This window comes from Agelaius tricolor, unplaced genomic scaffold, assembly GCF_023055355.1.
Source record: "Agelaius tricolor isolate 1412-34295 unplaced genomic scaffold, bAgeTri1.0.p SCAF_15, whole genome shotgun sequence".
Classification (NCBI taxonomy): domain Eukaryota; kingdom Metazoa; phylum Chordata; class Aves; order Passeriformes; family Icteridae; genus Agelaius; species Agelaius tricolor.
The window spans coordinates 11,144,476-11,171,659 of record NW_027269275.1 but is presented as its reverse complement, the minus strand read 5'-3'; the positions used below and the strand labels follow the sequence as shown (position 1 = coordinate 11,171,659).

Sequence of the window (27,184 nt, the reverse complement as noted above, 5' to 3'; positions counted from 1 at the left end):
GAGCAGAAAAGATACCCAAGTGTCAGGCCCAAAATCTACAGGTAACATTTTAAAAGCAATCTCAGAGTCTTCAGGAACTACACCAGCAAAATACAAGAGATGTCCCCTGACTTTAATTAGTGCAGGTAAAAAAATCATGCCAGTTAAATGCTAAATTTAATTAACAAAAATCTGATTTAAAAATACTTTTGACTAAAACCTGTATTTAATTGTAAGTAAGGAACAACTGGTTTTAAATAAAAGCGGTATATTTGGCAGAAAAATTTCATAGACTGCTAGATATTTTATATAAATATCAAATAAAAAAAGAAGAGATTACAAAATTAGTATTAACTTATAGCTTTTAGACATTGGTGTGAACATCAACTCATTTAGCAGCCTAAGAGAAGGACAAGGTGGAACATGGTGGAAATTCTCTTTCATTCACCTGTTTCTGAACAAACTAAAAGTATGGCATAGCTGGTGCCTCTGAAATGCATTCAGCTGATTACATTCCAGCAACACAAACCTTCCCAAACACAAACATGAACAATTTTTAGACACTGCTGATAGCACCTCCTGGTCCATGGCAGTGAGCTCTCCTTAAGGACTCGGGTACAGTAGAACAGCCCCAGGACACGAGCGCCAGCCCTTCGTACACGTGTGCCCATCTCACCCAACACCATCCAGTAACTCCAGCAGGACACCACAGGGAAATGGGAGTGGCACGAGCCAAGAAGTGCAGTTTTAGCAGAGCATTCCAGCAAAGAGCATGGCTCATATTGTCAGAAATAGGTGGAAAACCTGTGGGCATTTTAGGTGGTACCACTCCTCAGATCTGAGTGCTGCCTACCAAGCTGTTAGCAGGTTAGCAGTAGCCTGTACTGTACTAGTAACAGAGCAGTCTACCCCACAGAAACATGGACTATCCCATTCAAGGAATTACTGTGTCAACAATGAAAATTTAAATTTTTTTTAAAGTCACTTTTCCCCACTGAAGGGGATTTATAGGAGTACTTCTCACCTTGCTGTCCATTCTTTACGCAGCTTTTGTCTCTCCTTAAGCAGGAGCAGGAAGCAGCTGATGGTTTCATTCCTTTGTTCCTCAATTTGTTGCTCTTTTCTCACCTCAGAGAGGACCAGACTTGTCTTAAAGGGAGGAAACACATAAAAATTATAATCTAGAAATAGGAAACAATGTGTAAAATTAATAAAAAGCCCATAAGCAAATAAGGACAGTAAATCAATAGCTTTTTTTATTACAGTTCCACTGCTGACAAATCAATACAGTAAATGATGGTTAGAAATGGCCACCATATATTTGGTATTTAATCAATATACATGGCACATAAGGTAAACCTTAAAATCTCATTGCCTTAAGTATCACACTAAGACACTCTGCATTCTAGCCCACATTTTTTCTTGAGGCATAGTTATTTTCTAAATATTATCTTGTATCAAATATCAGAAGTATTTTCCTCAATGTAGCATTTGTTTGGGGGACTTCACCCTCCCCTTTGCTCCTTGGTAAAGCTGTTGAAGAAAATACCTGTTTGTACTATATGCGCTGAATGGAATTTCTGCTGATGTCCACATGTTCTCTTTATCATTAAATACTTCAAATAAACAAGTAATAAAGTCTTTTCGTATATGGAATAAATTAAAAAACTGCTCAAAAATATACATACATACAGGCAATGGATTTAAATAATCTGTGAAGCAAGATGGCCCTCAGTCTCTGCAGATCAAGCGCTACTGGCCTTCCCAAACACTGTGCTGACAGTTAATGCTGATGAAAGAGAACTGGGGATGTTCTTATCACCCTTCATCCTCCCACCAAGCTAACTCCAGCTCCCTCACTCCATCTTTTCCTACTCACTCCTGCACCATTGTTCCTCTTCTTTCCCTGCACTTCCCCATGTCTGCCCAGCTGGGAAGGAAATGGTTGATGCTCAGCTACCAGCCAGTCCTATATCCACCAGTGCCCAGGTGCTCCTCCATGTGCAGAAGTGCCTCCATGGCAGAGACTAAGAGTCTTTTCCTGAAGTGAAGATGTTATGTTGCCTTTTTCACCTTAACCAGCCTCCAAGAGACATGGAATTATTTTTTTTATATTCTAACCTCCAGTCACATGTTCTGCAAATGTATCAAAGCATCTAAATGTTTTTGGGAAGGATGACAGAACAGATGGAATTCTTGCACAAACCTGTTTTCTTTCCACAGAAAAGGAGGCAAAAAAAAAAAAAAGTTTCTGACCTGAGAAGTTGTGCATGTGAGTTTGAAAACACAACCAGACAAAACCAAGAGCTGCAATTCCTATTCCCAGCACAACCTGCCTCATTGGAACAATGTAACAAAACACATGGCATTTTGCCTCCTCCTCAACATAACATACCCATTACATTCTGTCCTCCCTAACTAAAATTCCTCTGGGAATTCTGTGAGAGAAATTGTTATTATCTCCAGTTTGTGAAAACAGAGATCTATCTTCTTTCCGGCAAGTTTTTGGTTTTTTTCCACAAGAAACGATAACACACAGATAATACATTTCTTAAGCTATGTAAAGTAGGAGTAGCAATGTTACTGCTATGGTCATTCCAAGAGAGAAGCATGAGGGTTCACAGAGACAGAAAATAATTTTATTGCACCAGCATCACAAGTGAAGAACAAAAAGCATCTTTCTCCCCACCTCCCAGCTCTACCAGTTGGCCTACCAAAAGGCATCAGCCCATCATATGGGACTTAAACATCAAAAAGAACATTTTCTTGTAAAAACCCCAAATGTTCAAAACTGCCTGTACAGATCACATTCTTGACCCTGCTTTGACATTACAAAGCAAACAAAAAGCCAGAGAGCATTTTCAGATAAGGATTCCATGACATGGGTTTCCCTTGCACTGACCTACAACATCTTTTCCACAAGCTCCAATATCCGCCAACTTCAACAATCCTGACCTTAGAGCCTCAATTCCATCAGCAGCACAGTTTGAAGCAGGATTTGATAGAGGACTTCAGCAAGTGAAACACACTCACATGAGCTAATGTACTTTCTTTAATGGAAAATTAAAGAAATTTTTGGAGTGAAAATTAACACTCCTTGTCATTCACAATAAATACACCTACTAAGGCTTTACCTTTTATATTTATCACATACATGACTTGAAAGAGAGCTACAACCAGAGTTTACCCCTGTATTATAGGATGATCAGACTGTAGCCATACAGCAAGGCCACAGTCCACCAAGATTTGCCTTTCAACATGTTTGGATGGCCATTTGATTCACAGAGGGACAGGAAAATCCACTGGTGATGGTGAGATGTCTGCTTCTCCCCAAAACTTCAGCAAAGTCCCAAGTTTAATGATGCCATGCCTCACAAAGTTAAAAGTACAGTTATTTGCTGCAACAAACATCAAGATCTCCTAAATAAGTTATTTACAAAGTGCAGAGCATGGAAAACTGGGAGGTCCTACAGAATTTTCAGTTAAAATCTGATGAAAAGATTACGTCAATGGAGTATTATCAGTCAGAGATGGGTGATCACTTCTCCAAGTATTCACAGTCACACTGTATGTGATATGGTATGAATTCTGTTGACCTGGTCAAATTGCAAGTTTGGTCCCGAGTTTCATTAAGTAAAGTCCCCTCCACCTACAGAAACATCATAATTCCAGAAACTGAACATAATTTATTTTTTCCTGAGAATATAATTATATTGTTCCAGCCTTCTGTTAACACCTTTCATTTATGTGGTGATGTACATGGCTCAAGTCAAACACATAGCTTGACACTGACATCATAAACGCTTCTTTATTGAGCCCTGTGAGTACAGTCACAGCTACCTGGAGGGTGAAATAGTATTATTAAGCAACATACAACAACAATACATAGCAATTTAACTGATTTACTTGTTTTCTAACAGTGCTGAAAGGGCAGTAAGGTCACCTGGAATGCCAGTGCAGGGCTTGATGTGTAGCTTTTATAGAGGCATTTCTTAATAACTTGCTATTCTTATAATGGCAATAAAAATCTTGAATTGTAACAAATAAAGTAGCATTCTGGGTAAATAATATTATAAAGCATGTTCCTTTGAAAGTTGTCTTTTCCATGTAACTTGGTTTTGGGTTTATTTTTTACAAGGGGATTCAATATATACTTCAACTGATAAAGGTCAAGGGTTCAAGAAACTCGGTCAAAGATGTTATCAGCTGGGAAAGCCATTTCCTCACATCAACACTGATAAAAACCCATCAGAAACCCGGCTGATACAACCCCTGCTCCAAAGAGCAGGAATGACCTTCTTTTGAACATCACTGCAGTTGCACATCCCATCAAAGAAAATCTGATCTTGTGTCTCAATTCTTTTAATGACAGATAATTGCCTGCAGAGGCCCCCTTTGCCCAATGCTGAGTGAAGCCTTCACAATTCTGAACTGGACTCAGCACTGACTCAGGGGTTTTCAGCACACTTGGGACTGCAGGACAGTAGAATAAATAAACAATGCAACCAGCCCTACAGCCTGTCTTATCTCATCCTTGTGTTCACAGAGATTCTTGAGGGTGGTAATGTTTACAAACTGGTGAAACTTTCTTTCTTCTGCTTCCTGAGCTGTCAAAAAACATATCCTGGACAACCTAAGCAAGGAGATTACACAAATTGCTTATCACTTGTGGGAAGCAACTCCTTGTCTCATTGGCCAGCATACCTCTTTAATAAGCAATACTACCACTATTTTCAGTAAATCTTACCCAATTCTCCTTACAGATCTATTAGTGTATTTAGGGCTTTCCTTGTAAAACCCAAATGGCACAAGTAATAAAAACACACAACTCACCTCTCAAAAAGCCTAAAGCTATGTACACACACACACATATGTGTATGTATGTACACATGTATCAGCAGCAACTCCAGCCTTTTACATTAAACATAGTATTTAGGAAACTGTACTCTTTGCCTTCTTCCTGGTACAGCAACAGAACTAAACTTAGGCATATCAGGCAAGAGCCATCAGAGCATCTTCTCTGGCTATGTAAGAAAGGAAGGTTCTAAGATCAGATTTCAAGAGACCTACACCCTATTTCTCTCATTATCACCGACAACCTATATCAGTGCCAGAGGACTGAATAGAAGCTGTTATAACCAAGTCTTTCTGTTCACCCAGGATATACACACAAAATTAGATAACAAAGCCAATCTAGGTATTGTAATGGGTTTACAATATTTTTCCTTAGATATGCAGCAGAAGAAACTCTGTTTTAACATCCATAGGCCACTAGCCTGCTAAACTGTGTGTCCTGGGTGAATATCACAACATGCCTACAGACAAGCAAGAAAAACCAACATCTAAACACTCCAAACCCCACACTGGTACATTTTCAATCTTATAAAGCTAGATTTTTTCCTTCCTTCAATACAGACCTCATGAGGAGTCAGACGTAAGGTTAGAAACACTGTATGACTGGAGACATGAAGCTTAGTGTTCTGTCAAACAAATTAGCCTTCAGTCTGAACTAAAGTGTCACTTGGGACAGTTTGCCTCTTGGTCTTACTTTGTTGGGTCAACAAATCAGATTTTTCACTCCAAGTTAAGATTTAATTTACTCACCACCAGTTTAAATAGGATAAAGTTCTGAATCTTTACCAACCACTTGTACTTTAACATAGCACTCATCTCTAAAAAAATTATAACTAATACAGAAAGGGAAAAAAAGGAAAAAATCTGTAAACAGGGCTAAAATGTTATTCTGTATTTTCCCTATTATTTTTCTCATTTTATTTGCTTTCAGTGAAAGAAGTTTCCTGATGAAATTCTATGAAACTAGAACATGGTCCCTTTTAGAGGGGAGGGAAAAAGAACCTGAAATCTATTAGGCCACGTTAATTTAACATGTTGTAACTCCTCCGTGTAAAAAAAGCTAGTAATTGATTACAAAACCCTGCTCATTTCTTCCCTACTTTTAAAATTTCTACTTAAAATACGAGCAAATGTGCCCATGTTCATTGATACAATGGAAACAGCCAGCATGGTTTAAGTTATCACCCGGTAATTTGGGCACATTAAACCCAATTCTCTGCCTTTTGTTTATTAATTCACTATGCCAGATATCACAGTTTCACTCAGCAACCCTCATGTTCTGGATGATATTGAAAAATGAGTCATGTTTGTCAAAGAAAGTTAAAAAAAAAAAAAAGGTAAAGAGGAAAAAAGTGTTGTTTATAGAAGCCAGCTGCTCTGGCTTCGGCGCCAGCAGCTCCTCATCCTGCTATTTTACACTCGCAACCCCCACTGCCCCCACTGGCACAGGTACAACTAAATGTTGACTTCAATGCTTCAGAGAGCACTCAACTGATTCTGTACATGATTAATTGCCAAAGACATGGCTGACCATATGGAACAGAGAAAGCATCAAGTAATTCATACTTCTGTATATGATCATTTGGCCCCTGTTGTTTTAATGTACAGGAAAGAGCTAGTATAGCACAGACCTGGTGTCTTGCCCTTGACAGCCCATTAAGAAATCTCAAAGCACCTAGTTGAAGTTATGCTGTTGGCTTTTCAATAGCAGCCTAATAAAACAGAAGCAAAGCTTTCCAACTAGTCTTAAATCTTTCACATACAGTACATTAACCACTGCTGCTACAACAACTGGTTTCTTATGATAGGAAATGGGATTTGATTTCTAGCCTCTGCATACTTACTGAAAGCCTTTTTCTGACCTTTGGAGGGTTTACAAAATCATTGTTCGTTTTTCCTGCCATTTTCCCAGTTTCTTGCCATGGTGATCCTAATGGATTTGTTTAAGGTTCAGTACATTCTACTCTTACTAGCTGTTATATGCAAACTGTGCAATGAAGATAGGCTCATAGGAACTGAAAGAAAATAAATTATTATTAACTATTTTCTTTCTGAGATTCAGAGAAGTCACTGCAACATCTAAAACAATTTATTTTTAAGGAGCCTATAAAACAAAACAAAAAATTCCTCAAAAGAAACAATATACTAGCATGTGCTTTCTTTTATCAGACTGGAGACAAATCATCAAATTTCATTTGAGAAGGAAGGACAATTTATTTTAAAGCTGTAGCATTCTAAAGGATTTCTGACATAGACCTCAAGAAAAGAAAAAGGTGCAGACTTGGAATATATGTCAGTATCATTAACTGCTCTATATTAGTTTTATCTACTGTTAACATCTTTTCAGTCATATGCAGTCAAAGAAAAAACATTTAAATAATGTTTCCCTGTCAAAGCTCTTAGGATGACAGTGCTAAAAAGTTAATCCCCATCCTCACAGATCTTCTGGCAGTTTTGACGTACGTTGGCAAGGATGCATTTGCTGGCACCTTCCAATAGAAAATATTTACATGGAGTTTTCTTGTCTAAAGGATTTTCTAGTTGAGTAAATAATCCTCATGGTCTGAAGCGTCTTATATGGGAAATTCTAATCATTGGACATTCATCAGTGGTAATTTCCCAGGCTGAGAATTCAGATAACACTATTAATACTCCAACAAAACACATGAATAATCTGCAAGCCAACACAAAACTCCCTAACTGTTCTGGTTATTGATTGAGAACTTTCAACATAACATCACGGGGTTTAAGACAAACCTTACGTGTGGTTTTAAATAAAATATAAAGAATAGAGAATTTTACAAAAGAAACGTCATTTCTGTAGCATAAAAGGAATGGAAACTCCAGTTGCTGGTGTGAAACCATCGCCACAAAGATTATACATTCTCCCCTACCATTATATTCAGTGGTGCACATCAAAACTAAACATGTACATAACCCAATTATAGAGCAGAATGCTTAAAGTCAGACATATGCTTAAGCTCTGTATACAAGTCGACATGCATTAAAATGTAGGCAGCCCTGCCTGGCTTTGAGGTATTCACTGCTGACAACAAAGGATGAATACCTGACTTGATAGATGAGTAGTTTGACCTAGAAAAACCTACAGCGAGTAGATCACTTCGACATTTCCAAAGAAACTGCAGGTTTTGTCTGCACTAGAAAGTTGTTCCATTTATCTATACCTGTGGAGCTAAAGCAGTACATTTTCTAGCTATATGAGTTTAAAAGTCATAAATTAAACCAGGTTGAGCTAATTTGGAAACAAGCAATACTTTTATGCCTATATAAGAATATTTATACCAGGGTCCTGAACCGTATATTTAGGAAAAAGGAATCCAAACAGAAGTAATGCCCAAGTAATTTTTGGTTACTCTGGCATGCCACAACTGAATGAATTTCCAATTGAGAGAAAAAAAAAATTATTTTTACTGGATGATTTAAGCAGTTATGATGAGTCTCTGTGAGATTTTCAATATGTAGTTACAAACTAAAAAATGTAAAAAGATCAACACTTTCAAGTATTTTTGCTGCATTAATTGGTTTGGCAGTGTTCGAAAGGTGAAGTATAAGCCACCTCACCATGGTGGCTTATATCTTCACCATGGAAGAGCAACCAAACCACTTAAGATACTTGGAATAAGAGTGGCTTAGCATCTTCAGATGTATGGGTGACTGAAAGGTTACCCTACAGCCACATTCTCCCAGAGCATGGCCCCTCCACCTCTGAATCATCAATAGCACAAAGACTAGGCAGGCCTAGCATGCATAGTGGATTATATGAAGTGTAAAACATTGCGGGGAAAAAGCTTTTGAAAGAAGTCAGGAAAAAGAAATCACACTTGCAAGAAGATCCAGCTGACAGGCCAGTCCCTAACAAGTGAATATGTTTGAGAACATTGTGAATGCAAGAAAAGAACACGCCTTTTGTTTCCAAACCTACAGTGTCTTTACCCCAACTGTTGCCTGCATGGTTGAACATATGTTTTCTGAACAAGAACTGAAGCAGAAAGTGTTCTTTGTTATAATTCACTCCTTTGTATACACCTCCCTTTTTCCATCTTGGTCACATGCAAACAGTAGCTACACCAAACACTTGAGTTCTGAAGGACTGCACAGCAGTGTATGCTTCAGTGATTATCTGCTATTGCTGAAATCAGTTGAGCTAAGATGCACTACAAGACTCACTTGGCTAATCTGCACTCTGGACAGCTTAGATTTTGCAGTGCTGAATCACACTGAGTACAACCTGCACATGCTCACTCAGCCAGCACTCTGAATTTTCATCATCAACAATTATGTGCAGTACTAATAAGCGCTGAAGAATTATACAACAAATTATTTTATGCATTCAGAAGAACTCAAAAGAGTACCCAGTAATTTTCTTAGCATCTCAAAATTAACATCATCAACTATTATGAATAATTTGGGGTGGAGGAGAGATGAGAGGAAAATATGATGGGCTTCAAAGCCAGAAGTAGGTAATACTATCTCACAGGCACTGAAATGAACTGTAGTTCAAATTAAATCCTCATATAATTTTACTGATTCTAATGAAATAATTCAAGACGTGAGGCATTGCTTTGACTCATCTAATTTATACTGAAGCCCTAATACTCTAAACCACGTACCAGCTTCTTTTAAAGTATTTATCGATGCAAACTTCTACCAAAATCTCTGAACTAAATCTGTGCTCTTTGTAGGACTCAAAATGCAAACTGGAATCTCTAAAGGTAACAGTAATAGTCACCAAAAACAATTTTAAACACACACAAGCTACAAAGATAAATGGAGAGCAGTGAATGCTAGTGTCTGAAATCATGATTATATTTTTATTTTTTAGTGTTTAATTATATGTCACATTACTGATTTTCTTGAACAGCCCATCTCAATATCTATTTAGTATGGAAAAGCCTAGAATATAGCATTTTCCTCCCATCACTGAAGCCACTACCTGTTGCCATCAAGCTACTTACTGCCTTAGTCACAATACCTTTTAACACACTGTCTAAAATATAGTGGTGCAGAAATTTGAAGTGTATTTCCAGTGTCATTAGTTTTATTAAAATAATTTAAAACAGAAAGTCAAGTTACAGAATGGGTTAAACACTGCAGAATGAAGAAGCTGCAAGCCACAATCAAATGTAACAGCAAGCCACATGTCCAGAAGTGCCTGTGGGCATGCTTTGTCTAAGACACATGCCACAGCAGAATAGCAATTTAGTACATATGCAAGATAACCACATACAGCTGAATCATATCTTCAAACGACATAAGGGGTTCAATACCATCCTCACAGCACTAAAGGCACCAGGTCTGTGCATATCCCTGTGAGAATGGGATTCTCACCATGCTTTTTCAAAAATGAGGTTTTGTCACACTTGGCTCAAGTAACAACTTCATTACCCCCAGTGGCACCACAGCACACCATTGTGAAGATTTAAAATTCATAATCATTTAAGTGCAGTAGTGATACCAGCTGTCATGGCAAAACAGACAGAAAGAGAACTGAGAGCACACTGCTGGGAAGAACACAGGAAATAAAACAAAACCAGAGCCTGCTACACTGCATGTATTTAATGTATGGGGAATATGACATGGCCAAGCAGCAAGGAGAACAACACCAGACATTGCTAGTAGTTGATGACAACAGCATTAGGAAATACACTTTTTTGGAAGCTATGATCCTCATTCCTCAACAGAAAACTAGGCTGATTTCAGTGCCCCATTCTCCTCCAGTTTAGTTACAGCCCATAACTATATTTGACATCAAACCATGGCCTAGGTACTTCACGTCCAGGCCATGAAAATGCTGATTATGTGCAGTGTAAAATGTACAACCAATGCAATGTACTACCAAATTTTAAAAATGGTGGAGCTGACAAAGGAGAGCAAACAGAAAAGTCTACTGACTTAACTTACTTCAAACAGTTGCCCAAAATATGTACCATCACTAGTTTGAATTCAGTACTCACACTAAATAGAGATTCCTCCTGAAAGAGCAAGGCAAGTACTTACTCTTAATTCTCTTGCATTCAGAGCATGTTCATGAATAAAGTTTTGCACATGTCATTCTGACTAATTAGAGCATAAAACTACATAAACCTGTAATATATATATATGCCCCTTATATATGGACACTAATTTTCTATTACAAGTTATAAAGGGGATTATATCTTACTAGTACATAAAGACAACACAAATGTTACAAGAAAAAAGATAATTGCAAAATTACAATGTTGAACTATAGTTAATAAGTTAGATCAAACTTTACATCCTGTAGGCTCAAAAGAAAACTACACTTTTATTTTCCAGAATTAAGAAAATAAAAAAAATACACAAACCACAGGTCCTCCTAAACTAAAGAATATTAAAACTCCATCTAATCTTATACGTGTAAACCTATGTTTGCTGTATTGTATTCACACCAGGATACCAAACACCCAGAGTTACTGTTTAATCACATTCCAGTTAATTTCAGGGCAGCAGCATGGATCTGGAGCATGAACCCAAGGAACACTCAGGCACACCTCACCCCTTCCAAGGACACATCAACTCCCACTGAGGTTCTCATCCTCAGCTGCCAACTTCCATTCTGCCAGGAGCTCACTAACATATATTGCTATTTATCTCTCTTCTGAATGCAGTGTATCTGCAAAAGCTACACTTGATAAGGCTGTTAATGCCAACTGAAGGCAGCTATTGATTAGTCTGATTGAGCTGTGTTCCAGTAAAACATCACTGAAGAATAAGATTGAATGCCCAACTATTTGAAAATTTCACTACATCAAAAATAAATTATGCAGACAATTTTCATTAATATGACAGCATTCAATCAGGGAAAATAAACTTTAGTAACCTGATTCATGTGCCAAACAAAGAAGACAAACAGTGTGATCACCAGATCAAACATACACAAACCTATGCACACTGATTTCTCTCTGAAACAAAAATCACATGCTGCAGATTCTGGCAACTCAACAGAGTTGACATTTGCATGATGTGCTCACAAATTATAACAATATAATTTGGAAAACAGACAATGCTGTTACAGCTCAGGCACTCCTTAACAGCGCATTCTGTTACCCTGCACCACAACATTCCCAGCTCCTGCCTCAGCACTCACCAACTCTTCCTTCTACAGGCACGTGAAACAAGATATGGGTTCTCAAGTTCAGCTGCAAAGTCCAACTTAAGAGAGAGGTCAAAGGTGGCTGCCTAATCACCTCTGCACTCTTCCAGCAGGAACCCTTAATCCACTGCTAAAAAAGCAATGTCAAGGATGCATCAACACAAACTGCCTGAGCATCCTTAACAGACATGTACTGAGGACATGCCACAAAGGACATGTTCTCCACCAGCCCAAAAAAGCTTTTGTGTCTCCTGGGCTGCTGCAAAAAATGAAAAATAGCAGTTTGTGGAGAAGGCTTTGACCTGTGTTCTCTCATACAAAATCCTCCACCGTTAAAATCCATCATGACAAGCTGTGCCAGAGCTCTAAAAATCTCCATGTTCTGTCACTGTCTGCCTGCTTCACCTTCTGCTTTACCATGAGCTACAGGGCAAACCACACTTCAGAGCACACGCTAGAGGTACAGCCTAGGCAAACAATCACCTGAACTATTAATGTTAAATTAATAAAGTTATTAATAAAAAATATTTCTCTTCCTAAAGAGGAAAACATGTCATTTGATAGACTGGTGTCTCTGCCCAGCATTTGAATTCCGGAGTCGGTGTTCTTTATTTTTTTTCCGCTCTTTAATTTTTTATTTAGGATGTCATTATGCAATCTTTTTATGTGTACCAAATCAATCTTCAGGAATAACTACATTCCTCTAGGAAAAAAAAAGCTAAAACATTTTCATTAGGATATGGACTGCTTTTTAACAATATTGACTATTTTTTTCCTGTTCAACAGCAACTCTGTCAAGACTGCATGTTCAAAGACTCATATTTACTGCCATCTTAAATGCTATACTTTTCTTTTTGTTTCAAGAAAATTTTTCTTAAATATTTATTAAAAGAACTCCTTAAATATCAAAATACTACTATGTTCTTGAGCTCTACATAATATTTTAAGGTTGCCAGATTTCATCCTGTTTACAACTAGTCAAATCAGTTATTGCCATACTAGAGAGATCAGTAGATTCATTAAGTTGCTCTTGCTAGAGATGAACTGTAAGAAAATTAAAACCCAAGACAAAATGTCTCTGCCAAAAGCACAAGAGCATAGCAGTCATTAGGAGGAAAAGGAGTATTTTAAGAAACATTTGTGAAAACTTCTTATAGGGTTTCCATTTAAAACAGAACAACCAAATACTATGAACTTAAGTTCATATGGAAGAGTTTACATCCTGAGAAAAAAGTGAGATATCCCCCCCCAAATGGCTCCATTTATGACCCTGTTCAACAATTAAAAGCATGACTTCAACTTTTTGGAAGTTATTTTGGCCTAAAAAACCAACTAAAAGTGACAGCCAAAAATTACCATCATCACTGGGTTTGAAATCATGTGAAATCCTGGGTCTCAGGGCAAATTGTAGATAATCAAAACAACCTGTAATATTTCGATATATTTCTTCCTTCTTTCGATATATTTCATTGGTGAAAGGTAGGAAAAAACTTCAAACTCCTCAAGCCATTTCAAAAGGCAACACTTTGTTAATTTTTAACTGATTAAAAGCACTGAGAATACTATTTGACATTTTTAGAAAGTCTTAATTTTAAACCTATTCATCAACACAGAAACAGTAGCTGGCAAATTGTTATGTAAAGGGTTTGGGGTGGAAAAGAGCAGTTCCAGCTTTGTTTACTACTTTTCAGGCTATCAGGAACAGAAGGAGCAAAAGCTTCTTCATTTTGTATTATTTGAGGTGAATCCATTAGCTCGGTTAAAAAAAAAAGAGAAAAGAAAAAAAAAGTATCACAGGTCAAAAGAACAAAATGGCACACAAAATCCATTGCCAAACTGGCTGTCGGTTGGATGCACAAGAGTAATGCTAAACAACTGTGGTATGGAGACAAAATATGCTTTCTTTAGGACACTTTTACAATAAGTTATTTAAGCCTTGTGAACAGCCTTGCCTTGCACCCACCCCTCACACATTAATGAAAACAAAGGGGGCCCATTTACATTGTAACCCCGTAGTGGGGTTAAGCATGTGACCTTAAAGTATGGTGCTCTTGTGCTCGGTGGAAAGGTTCTTGACAATATAAACAAGAATTACTGCTGTTAGAGAAAGGGAAGACAATTAAAAACAATCTAGGATGCATGTTGTACAGCTGTTCAAGTTACAGCTACGGCTGACCCCTAAAGATGCTACAGGTTTCACTTCAGAAACTTAGGACATTTTAGTTTTATTAAAGTAATCCTTCAACAAAAACTGAATTTGTATGAAAAACATGAGGTTTTATATGAGTAACACAGTGAAAATTATGTATTGCTGGCAAAACATGCCATTGCTGCAGTTAAAAAGACGTTGTGGTCTGCACATCTCTTTCCAATACTTAAGCTTGCCAACAGCTGAGCAAAAAGGAAATCTCTGTAATGAATGCTAAGAGAACCTGTTGAGAGAAAAAACACTGTTCTTGAAACAAATGAGACTTTGACAGGTCAAATCACAATCAAATCTGTTTGACAGACCTTTGTACCCAGGCAAAAAAAAACCCCAACTGAGTGATTTCAGCAAAACTCGGCAGGCGCAGTGGCCCAAAATAGATCAAATTGCAGGACCAAACAGCCACAACATTTTTTTAAGCTTAATTTTGGATACCATTGATTCCAAATGCAATAAAGACAGAATGTAATTATGGTCAGTAGTTTCTTTAAACGTGTCTACAAATTTTCTAATAACCAAGAAAATACTTAAATTTTAAAGAGAAAATCATAGAACAATCTTTTTTTCCCTACAGTTGCTAAAACTAATTGTCCTAATATTGTCCTTAAAAATAGGGTTAGAGAGGAAAAGCTTCTGAGAAAATAACAAAGATCTTGGCTAAGTTTCATAAAACCACAATTTTCCTGCCTGTTTGATCTTTGTACAGTCAGCATAAGCCACTGAAACTCCTCCACAAATGAAAGGCATTCATGGGAAGCCATCAGAAAGCATTGCTTGTCCTCTGGGACCCAGGACAATAAAAGAAAAGTTTGTGTCTGCCACGTGGGCCTGCAATTCAGCTTAAATGAACAAACCATTGCAATATCCTTCAGCTTTGTGAAAACGATACTTCCTACATTTTTGGAAGAAAGGAAGTCATATATAAACAGAACAAAGGGAAGAGGCAACACAAGTAGAGCCTCTCATAATAAATATTACAGTGAAAGTTTTGCTCATCAAACTAAGATTAAAAACATATTTTAATCTCCCAAGTTTTATGCCTTTGATGTATGTTCAAGAGGAAAGCTTATATATTTTGTAAGATTTACAACATTTCTAGTGGGAATAGCTTCGTATTTCAGTTTTTTCCCCCCTCTTTCTGAAATTGAGAATGTATGGGGTTGATTCTATCCCTTAATGCTGTGTCATATCAAACACTTCTGCAGAGAACAGAAGTTAGGATGTCCTTTGGACATTTTTCCCCCACAAATGGGCTAGTGTTCTATTGAACAAAGCACTGCAAAGTCATTATAATACTGTAATGGTAACCTATGCAACTATGAAATACTTCTTAAAATGCCAGCTTTCCTAGACCACAGGAAAGTTCAAACATTTGCACTAAACTCCAAAGCATAGAGAAGCACTAAACTGCATTTCCTTGTGGTGTTAAAATTAGGAGAATTAGGTTATATAGCTTCAGGAGAAAGAGTAGTAATTTATTATCTGTAACTTCACCACTTCATGCCCACAACAGTCTGATATGACACACGAAGCCTTCATTTTCAGAATTACAACAAAAAAAGCATAAACCTTAGATATCAGGGGCTCCCTTTGTAACATCTGTTGAGTTTTGCACAATTTTCTTGACCTCCCATACAACCTTTCTGAGCAGCTTTTCTTGTTCTTTCTTGACATAGCACCCATTGCCATGACAAAAGAACCTGCTCTTAAAGTCACATTTTCTTGCTGCAACACAGTCAAACAGCTGCTCATTCCCACAGCCCTGGGTGAAGGCAAAGCCAAATACATCAATGATCCCCCCAGATGGTATGAGGCAAAATAGGTGAAAGTTTCTGTCTACACAACATTAAAGAGTGGGCAAGCATGCTTTCCCTGGTCTTGCAAGGCTTTTGGCTTTGGTTTTGTCTACCAGCCATTAACTTTGGGGGACATCATCAGAAATTCTCAATTATAGTTTGACAGACACAAAGTCAGAAGAGCAAAGGTGAAACTTGTCAGAATTGTCATTTTAAGCAACTCTTACAGTGAAGATAACTGTACTGTATATTAGTAGGACTTAGTCTAACAATATTTAAAGAAGTTCTGTTAATTTCAGAGAAATATGAAACTGCTGTGAAACTGTTATAAACGAAGCAAATACTGGGTGGTAGACAGGTGTGTACTCAGGAGGTGGAAAGGAGAAAATGGGTGAGGGAGGAGGTGACAGAATTTTCCCAGAGCTGTGTCAGCCTCCGGAGAGCTGATAAAAACTCCTCTCCTCTGTGCCATCCCAAAGGTACATGCATCACACAACTATCTTTCCAGAAGTTAAACCCTTTCCACATCTTTCCAACCACTCCCAATCAGCCCATTTTATTCCAAAGATACATAAAAGAGAGATGCAGAAAGTTGTGCAGAAATAGCGACCTGGAGATAAAGAAAAAAAGGAAGAGGCAGAGATTTCAAGGATAGCAAGAACCCACCACAACACATTGTCTTTCTTAAGGAAAATAAGTGAAATGCTGAAAGAGAAGAAAGGGATATCCTACCAGAAAATTAATATAGATTTTAACTTAGGAACAGTCAATAAGAGATTATTTCAACTCTATAGGAAAAACAACAATAAATTTATAATCAGAAGTGCCAAAGCTGGAATTACACCAAAGAAACTTCAAGGAATCTGAGAGGGAAGGCAGGTGTCTTGTCAATAAATACTGTGCCAGAAGAAGGTTCAGGCCCAACTTTAGTCATTTGCCCAAAGCAAATAGCAAGCAAATGAAAGTGTGAGAATAATAGGATTCTTGTCTCCTACTCTCTATTTCCCTTCATGTTGCCATATGGTATCCATATCTGGGAGGATAAGCAGTACTTTGTACCCTGGTGTTTCAGTTTTCATGACACTTTACAAGTCTCATTGCTCATTTCACCGCTTTCCACGAGCTACTCCTTAATGACACCCAGCCATTGCTTCCTTTGCTTTCCCGTAAAAACAACATACTCAGGAAATAATGAATGTATATTTGTCTCTTTCAAGTAACTGCAGCTCCATTTTAGCCATTTACTTTGCAATAAACTTTTTAAAGAGAGCTGCTTTTCTTCCCGATCAAAAAAAAAAAAAAAAAAAAAAGCCTGTACATCTTAAGGGTCACAATACACTAATTAAAAAACAAAATACAAATAATGTCCCATAGCCTCACTTCTGAGCTATAACCTACATTAACTCTTCCACCTCAGCAAAGAAAAAATTAAATCACAATGCAACAACTGCGCACTCCATAGTTCATTTTGACTTTTCAGCCCAAACAGAAATATCCAGTGACTGGTATAGTTCACAAAAAGGACTATCAAATTGCTTCTAATGGTGACTTTCTACAAAGCATACTCTGCTAGAGGGAGTTACTTAAGAAGCAGCTGTGGAAACAAGACAGAATTGGCCCAGAGAAGAGGAGTGTAAGCTTATTAACAACAGCACCAAGTCCCAGCTGAAAGAAGCACCTGAAAAGGCAGAGCTGTTTTGTGTCCTCTGAGTGCAAACAGTGGACTCCAGCCATGGGTTAAGGCTGAGCAGTTTCACTGGAAGGGAAGAGGAATCCTCCAGAGCTAGAGGCCAGGACCATGAGCAGGTAGAAAATAAACCAGTGATGAAAATGACTCAAAGGGTTACTCTTTGGCAATCTCTCTCTAACTCTTCCTCAGTGCCCAACCTGCTGTGTAGCCTATATGAGAAAATTCTACATTTTTCTGCATGACAGTCGCCCCTGAAGCAGGTGTCAAAACTTATGTCAAGATATGGCAAAGCTTCTGAAAACATATTGCTCATAATCAATTAGGAGAAAGGAAATTCCTGGGAAATTTTAAGTTTTTCACCCCAGATTTCCACAGAATTTTAAAGCCTATTCCATTCAGAAACCATTGCAACTCTCTGTAAACTATCCTAAAGGCTAACTTTTCCCTATGGTTAGAAAAGTGTGCTACAACATGGTCTAGAAGAGATATTCTAAATTTCTCACTTCAATATGGTGAACTTGAATATGAAAAACACACACAGAAACACAAGCTAGATTTTTTTTTTCTAACAATACAATAAAATTAATATAGCAAAGGGAAAAGATTCATCACTGTTCATAAGAATTCATTTGCCCAGGGAATTTTTTCATCTGTCCTCTCCTTTACTTAGCTAGACAGAAAATAGATTTTGCTGGCTATGTTTAATTTCCACAGCTGTCACTGTGATCTAAAACATTTATATTGGAGCAATCACATTTATCCTCAGGAAACCAGGAACTGGAGTACCAGCTCAAACACTGCATAGACTATCTGCTATCTTCTGACCCCAGTGGTGTCTGAGATTTAGGAGACGTATGGTGCAAATCAGCAGCAAAATATTTTTTGATTAAAATTTATTTGAAAAATGCAATTAAACAGCAAAAATGCAATAAAACAGCAAAAGTTGACATGGTTTATATATGCTTATTGACTGGGTTAATACAAATGTAAGGCAGAAGTAGGTGTAAAATGAAAACAGGATATAATTAATATTTCTGATGTAAATCTCTAAACATATTTTAATGTATAGTAATGTAACAATATAACATATATTCATGTCTTTAATTTGAATGTCCAGTAATGAATTTAATTGTATAAATTCTGATTATGGAACAAGTCACCAAAAAAGAGAATCACAGGAAACAGATTCTTAGCCTCACTTGTAAGTTGTGTTACTTAATTAAGCCCATTATGCAAATTTTCTAGTTTTTTTAAAAAAGATTACAGCACTTCTACAAATATTTATGGTTCAACCCAAGAAAATAAATGGTTGTTTGTGATAAACGTAAGAAGGAATTCAAAATATTTCAGCAAACTTTGAAACAGGACTACCAAAATTCTAATGTACTACATATTTGTACAGAACATAATCTTCACTATGAAAACAGCTAAGTACATTGTTCTAGCTATACCAGCTAAATCAGCAAACAACTTTCTCCATCTTTCATGGAGCAAACCTTATTTAGTAAGCTGGTTATTATTCTCACCTTTATTTCTCTGTTCTTTCAGTCTCGCTTGCCAGCCACTAATTTATTTCCTTCCCCTATGCCTTTTTTTTTTCTTTTTTTAGTATTAAAAATGGATTTACACAAAACCAATAACAATTTTCAGTAAAAACATATTCTGGTTTTAATCAGGCAGTTCATCACTTTCACACATACACACTATTGCAAATGTTCTATCTGCAGACTTTCAAGCTCAATGTTCTGCTACTGTGAGGCCATAACATAACCACTCCTTCAAGAAAGCTGATTCAGGACTATGTCAGCAGACAAAAAAATAGTTTTGTGACATATACAGTGAAATTATACGTTCACACAGAACTCGCATTTCCAATTAATTGTATCATTTATATTAGTAGTTTACATATTTAATATCCCCAGAGCAAGACGCTATTAAATGCCGCAGCCAAGTTCAAGAGATGAAAATTCAGATCATATTAGCACCTTCAGTTCTTTTAACCCTAGCATCCTTTGCACTTCCAAGACTCTTTATACTTCCATTATATTTATTCCTGTTTCTCTCACTTGATTATTGTTACTCCCTCTTTTCTGCAACTAATTTCCTCCCAGTTTCTTGCTCTGCTCACAAAACCACTTTGACCTTTAATTCTGCCTCCTACTGAACTACTTCAAATGCTTTCAATACATTTTGTGGTGCCAGACTACTCACAAAAGTAGGAAAAAAACCAACGTTTCTAAGCATAAATGAAACTATTAAAATGGAAGTGAAACATTAAAGGCACAAGGAATGAAGCCAGTGCAGTATTTAGTATTTCCACTAACCACAGGCCAGCAGTTGAATGGCAGTCAGCACTTTAGCAATCTTATAACAGAGAAATCATGTAGGAAGCCACAGTGCAGTGTGCAGCATTCCCCCTGGAGCATGTACAGGAAAAAAGTACCCCTAAAATTTTAGCATGTCTGCTTTTTATCCCACAACATAGGAACCAATTGCCCTCAGTGTCTGAGCTGGATTCCTTGCATGCTGGAGCAGAACAAATACTACTTTCTCACCTATCCGTCACAGCAAACATGAAAGATTATGACAAAAACAAACCAGCTAATCTTAGCACCTCACTGAGCTCAGAGCAAAACACCAGGCAGCAGAGCAGAGAGAAACCCAGCACACACAGACAGTGAAACAACCATCAAATGAGTGGCCAGACAGGAGCTGCTGGCCTCTGTGCTTCCACTCATTTAACCATCATCCTATCTGCTGTAGAGCAACTTTAAAACACCCACAGGTTTGGTACCTAGGTTAAGTGTTTAAGAATTACTACAATATGTTTCATCTTTCTGGCAGACTGCAGGACTTCATCCAGCAGTTCAGGCAGGAAGCCCATTCTGGTAACTGAGTTAAAACTGAGCTTTTTTACACCAGTGAACTCAGGTCCCAGCTCTGCAAAGGAGACACTGCTAACATTTGTTCAGACTAGTCTGATGCTGAATTTTCTTAAAGCAGCAAGGCAGGAGCAGTTATGCTTCTACTGGAAAAGGCAGAGGGAGGTTTATCATACCCTGATACAGCTTCCAAGAGTGGCATCATTTGTGCTGAGAACAATCTACAGGCTCAGAACATTGCCCCAACCAGATGAGCCACTCTCCTGGTTTTGGCTTGCTAACTTTATTTAGTGTTTCCTTGGCTCTTTGACCATCTTCTTTGTTTACAGGCAAGTCCTAAACACTACAGAGGGCTATGCTGCACCAACATAATTATCCTCTAACTGGGCTTTTGCAGTTTCAGGTACTACCAGAAAAGTTTTGGAGTGGACAAACACCAGTGAGGGAACTCTTTCAGGTCTTCCATCATGCCCACACTTTTCCAGATTTGGAGTAGGTGAAATGACCACAGCCTGAAGAAATTTCCAGGTGGAACATGTACCTCAGATTTGCAATCAAGGAATGGTCACCTTTCCAGAAGGGAGCAAAGGCAATGTCACAGTATTTTGGTGTACACTGGCAGTAGGACACAGCAACTCAGCACACCTGGACACATAACTGAATTCTGCTGGAGCTGTGGGAATGGTCACACAACCCCAGAAATGTGCGAAAAACAAAACAGCAAAAATCCTTTGGTGCTTCCCTCTCAGTCAGCTCCAGCACTTCAAAGAACACAGCTGAGAAAAACACAAAAACCCCTATGGTATTTTGAAAAAGGACTGAAATATTAGGGCAAGGGTAACTTCTGCACAGACACAGCCTTTGAAAGAACTGAAGGCTTTCAGTATAGCTCCTCAATTCTGAAACCACAATGACTGGGATACAGCTGGCAGCTGGACAAGAATCTCTGCAATATCTCCACATCACCTGAAATGACAGCCATATATATTTATACCTCATAAAGTGTGTGTTTATATGTATACATACACAAATATATATATATATATATATATGTACACACATTTACAATCTTTAATAAATCTTTCTAAAAAGGCTTAGAATGAGACACAGGTAGGTATCTACCTTTTCACAGGCTTAACTAGGGAAAATCTTCTTCCATGTGCTTTTTACTATGAATTTTTTTTCTGATTATGAGATTTTCATTACTTTTAAATGGAGGATTTCTGGAGGAGCTGTTCAATGCACAGAGAACTTATGTTCTAATGCCTCTAAACAGCTCCAAAAGACTTGGGTCCTTAAAGAAGAAGCATGCTCCTCTTCTCTCCTCACCCCAAATTGTCTCAAAATGATTTTCAGAAAAAAACAGAGAAAGAAACAACCTTTAGAAAAAAAAATCAAAGGAAAAAACACTGAAAAAACCCAAACTCCAAATAAAAGAATGTACCTTTGACCTCTGGTAATTCAAATAGAGTGTTAATCACCAAAGGATTAACACCCTCTGTATTATAAATAACATAACCAGTCATCAAGAAATTATAACACCCCATATAATCAAGAAACACTAAAGTCTATTATAGAACTATGCCCAAGCAGTGGGATGAGAAGTCCTAATATAAGAAACTTAACACATTGTATCAGTTAAGAGAGATTCTGCAACTTCAAGCATTATGGAGAGGAGCTTAGTACCTAAATAGGCAAATATTTTACTCTCCATGCATGCACATGGCTGTATATACATAAATATATATATATATATATATGCATCCATGTGCCATATAAACGTACAAAAAATTCACAAGCCTTAACCATTATATGCATTCTTTAAATTAAAAAAAAAAAACTATGCATATATAATCTCCTTTTTTTCTGAATAATTTTATGTATGTGGAATCAAAAGTAAATACTTTCCAACATACTTTAGTTTTCTGCATTCAACATAACTATTTCTTGCTTAAACAAGATTATTTCTCCCTTATTTGATTATCTCTCCCTTATTTTAAATGCAGTATTATTAAAGCACAGAGGTATCAATTAAGAGAATTCTATCAAAACACTAAGTTTTTAAAGGGATGGGTGAGAAAAAAATGAAAGAAATCACTACCCACAGTATTTGGTTTTGAAGAAGACACACAGCTACACCTCTATCTTCTGCCATCTTCCCCATAACCACTTCCCACTTGCAAAGCCTCTCCCTCCTATTTTCTCTCAAACCACACCACTCCTTTTTGCCTGAGAGCCTTTGCCATCCTTTCCTGCTTTTTCTCAACCTCCAAAGCTTTTCATGCCAAGCTTGTTTTCTATTCCCACTATACCCAAAGGTCCTTTCCACCCACACAGGCAGGTTCAAGGTTGGAAGCAGTTCTGCACTGACTCCAGGGCTGCTGTCCCAGGGGTCCTCACTCACCTTGCCCCAGTCCTGCCATTCTGCCAAGAGAAGGCTCCCAAACCTCTGCCCCTGTTTGCACTGGCACCCTTCCCTTGGCAGCTGCAGCTGCTTCCCTGATTGCTTCTCCCCCACCCCTCACTGTTCCAGAAACCTGCAGAGGTAAGTAAATAAGTAACATTACCCAGGCAGGTGAAGCCAATGAGCTGGTGAGTGGAACTCACTCAGCACTTACTGTTTCCAGCTGTGCCTTGCTAATCAATCTCTTCTATCCACATAGGAGGGTTCCACTAGGATGCCAGTGTTTGCCCCAAGAGGAAAACCAGAACTTTTCCCCAACATGGAGTACCTCATGAAGAATAGAAAGAGCAACTCATCTCAAGAAAGAACAACTGAGTTCAAACTACTTTAATATGTAATAGTATTTTCTGCTGAGACTCAAAGACCAGTGGAGAAAAGATCCACATTCTCCCAATCACACTGCCTTAGTTTACTTCTTTCAAAGACAATAAAATAGTGTACAGTCATGGAATCTGGTGACACATCTACCAGCAGGCAAGCCAAGGTTGGGATGAAAATGGACAACTCTTGCCATGTACAAAAACCTTAAACTTAGATGGGGATTAAAAGAAGAGTAGACTTTCTCAGTTTGAGAAGCATTTACAATGTAAACTGCATTAGAATTTGCCCTTTAAATCTTCAGGAAAAAGTACACACTCCTCTTCTTCACTTCCTCCCATTGCAGAACAAGTAGCAAATCTTATCTTTTTCAAGCCCACTATAAAATCCCACAGAATTTCCACACCTATGAAATACAGTTTCTAAATGAAATACACTTTAAAGCTGTACCATGAGAAAAAGCACAGCTTAATTAAGCTAACTAAGCTGATTAAGCCATGCTCTTTCACCTACTACAGGAAGTATTTGGCCCTGGAGCCATCCTAAAGGCACCTCGCACAGCCTATGACATGTTTTCCAGAGATAGTGTATATATTTAGTCACTGTGGAAGGGGAAAAAGCAAACACCCTATATGTCAGCATGCCAACAAAAGAACAGAAGAAGTATCAGCTGATAAAGTAGCTGTTTACATCTCATTCTTGTCTGGAAGGTAGGTTTTACATTACAAGGGAATAGAAAAAGTTAAGAGAACAGTACCCCACCACCTCAGATGTGACTTATAAAATAATTTAAGTGGGAACACATTCTCCAAAAATCCTGATCATTGACATTATTACTTGGATCTTTGTAAGTTAACAAACAACTCAGACAAATTGAAAATTGACTAGATTACAGCAGCTTTATTTTAAAATAATTAAGAATAATCTTTCTACTTTGTTGTATTTAAATGCATTTATATCATTAAAAGAATTCTTTAAAAATTTCAATCCTTTAAAAATCTCTAAAAGCAATTTCTAAAATAAAGACATAGCAGTATTCTTATCTTGGCTTTTCCTGGTACAAGGCTGCTGCTCTGTGTCTCATAAAGATTTCTGGTAGAGTGAGAAAACCTGGTCAGTATCAGAGACTTTCCTGGGACCTGTCTGCAGTGTCGACAAGCAGCTAAGCTGAATATTAATACACTCTCCATCATCAAAAGCTGTTGCATACCCAAAGGATGAAAAATATTTTAATCAGCTTTCAGCTTGTCTAGTAGAAGTCAGTTTATTCCTTTGGGATTATACATCTATGTGCTCAATTTTTGTCTTCGTGCTCTCTCTCCATACATATTACTTTTGAAACTAGCAGCAAAGAGCCTAAATCTGCTGTTTTGTTGGGAAAAGCCAGCTAATGCTGTGATTCAATTACAGTATTTTACATTAAAGAAGAAAATGTAGAAGATGAAAAGCAAAGAAAAAACTTGAGAAAACAGCCCTGTTATCAAGTTTTTTAACATTAGGATTTCTTAAAGGAGCCAGTGAGACTTTTTTATTTTGTTCAACATCTCCACAAATTTTAAGCGTTTTCAAGACTGGTTCATCTGGTGTCTTCCCCATCTTTTCCTCTCCCCAGTAATTACTGCAAATTCACAATTCCTTTAGCATAACAACCACCAGTGGAATTGGCCCACGAATGTATAAATATTTTATAAGTATGTGTATCAAGTACATCCTACATGAAAACCAACAAAAGATCAGTAATGGAAAAATGTTTTGAAGAGCCTTGACTGTACAAGTGTACCTGCATGGCAGCCTCTCCTTTCTCTGCTGTCCTTCCTCTGAGGGACAGCACCAGTCCCTGTAATGCTGCATTAATGAGGAAAACACCTACAGGAGGAGACCTTTGAAAGTGAGAAATATTAATAATCTAAATTCTGTTTATTTTTAATCCTTTCAGAAGCATCATAACATTTTGGACTAGGACCCAGTCAGGATTTGTATTGGTCTTTGCTTTGAGCACCTACATAATGCAATACAGAACTGATTTCATCCTGCCTCAGCCCTGCTTCCTGGGGATAGATGTATTACCACTGGACATGCACCACCATCATGCTCTTTCCCCTTCCCCATAAGAGAAGACATGAAGAAATGTAAGGCTCTGCTGATTTTCAGATTTTCTATCACCTCATAGGAGCCTGAAGAGTACAATCTCTGTGTGGTACTACACAGCATCAGCATCAACTGGTTTGTACAGGCTGATCTTAAAATAATTTCTATTGTTCATCAGCAACACAACCGATCATTACTTCTGAGCAAAAGAGTGAATTCTGTGGTCCTACTACTGCAAATTATTTCAGCACAAAAACTTCTTTTTCATGAAATGGAAGCATGACATTGGACAGAAGGAAACCAAAAGGATCACAATGAGTTAACTTACTCTGCCATGTAAAAAAGTCTTATAATTCAGTTATCCAAGCTGAGTCCCACCACAACATCACAAAACAATTGACCTTCCAGCTAGCTGGTGAAGCTCTAATCCATTAGCATGTAGGACACAGCTTGAAGATGGAGCTAAAATGTAATTATTAGCAGTGTGTATATGCATACATATATACACAGACACATAAAAATAATCACTTCAGTTTATTACACAATGATATTGATCCCTAGGCAGCTAGACAACATGAACTGATGCACTGTTCCCAGCTATTAACAGTGCACTTTGTGGATCATTGCATGCTAAGCACAGAGCTGGATTCATCTCCAGCACAGCTCCACTGCTGCCATTCCTGTCCCCCAGCAACAATCCAGCCTGATTCACCACCCCCTTCATTGCTCTGCTCTATTATAGAAATTCAGAATGAGTGCTGTGAAAACTACTCTGATTGTGATAAACAACCACATTATTTTACTAGAATAATTTAAAATATTTGCTACATTTAAACTTTATATTAGTGCCTTTGTTGTGAAAATTATATAGAGTTCAGATTGACTAGCAGTCCAAGGAAAACTGCCAAAATCTGATGTTCACTTGTAACATCTGAGAAAAGCCAGTAATTATCTTCCTACTGCAGAATAGTAAACATTATTATATGTACAGCTTCAGGATCATTAAGCAGAAGCATGTGTAGTGACAAACAGAAAGTGCAAAAAAGACTCACACAAAAGCTCATGAGAACAAGACCTGGGAGCTGCCAGGAGACAATCAGGGTCAGCCAAAACACAGTAAGTTCTTTCTTAAACAGACAGAATTTGCCCATCTAACAAAAAATAATAAAAAATAATAAAAGCTCCTATGTGGCCCCATCTACACTTTGCAATCATGATATGGGGAGGCAGAAATTTGTTGGTTTCCTTCAAATCCAGGATGTCCTCTCCCTAGGAAATAGCCAATAAGTAATTGTCAGATACAGAAAAAATCATTGCCTCATTTAATTGAGGAGGAATTTAAGATCAGAAATTGTCTGCAATCTAAAACCAAAGTTAGACCTCAATGTTTTGATTGCCAGACTGATTTTGAAAACCACACCTAAGTTACTTGCACAAGTTAAATAGAGGGTCAGTAAAAGAATCAGCACCTAATTCATCAGGGCATAGCGCTCTCCATGGCAACTTCTGAAGCCAAGTTATATTTCTTTATGTATAAAATGAAAGCTGCAGTTTTGAGCAAAGATGAAGTAACTGTTAAAGAACACATTACAAAAACACTATTCACCCATGATCTTGTTGGGAATTAGAAGGACTGATGGTCAGAGAGGAGAGAAGAGCTATCAGGGCAGCAAGAGCAGCTTTCCAGCAGACGTCACCTCCTTTGCCTACCAAAGCCACTTGGAAAGCAAAGCAGCTGTGTTCTATTTTATAGTGGTTACAGAGCCACTAAAATA

At 37.7% G+C, this 27,184-nt stretch overlaps 1 protein-coding gene across 1 annotated transcript in view; it reads right to left on the bottom strand.

The window, feature by feature from the left end:
• The window catches only part of FTO (FTO alpha-ketoglutarate dependent dioxygenase), a 228,811-nt gene that overhangs the window by 128,888 nt on the left and 72,739 nt on the right, over positions 1 to 27,184 (bottom strand). The window contains exon 8 of the mRNA XM_071440403.1: positions 1,004 to 1,128. Within this exon, the coding sequence (XP_071296504.1) occupies positions 1,004 to 1,128 (125 nt within the window). The remainder of the gene's footprint in view (positions 1 to 1,003; positions 1,129 to 27,184) is intronic.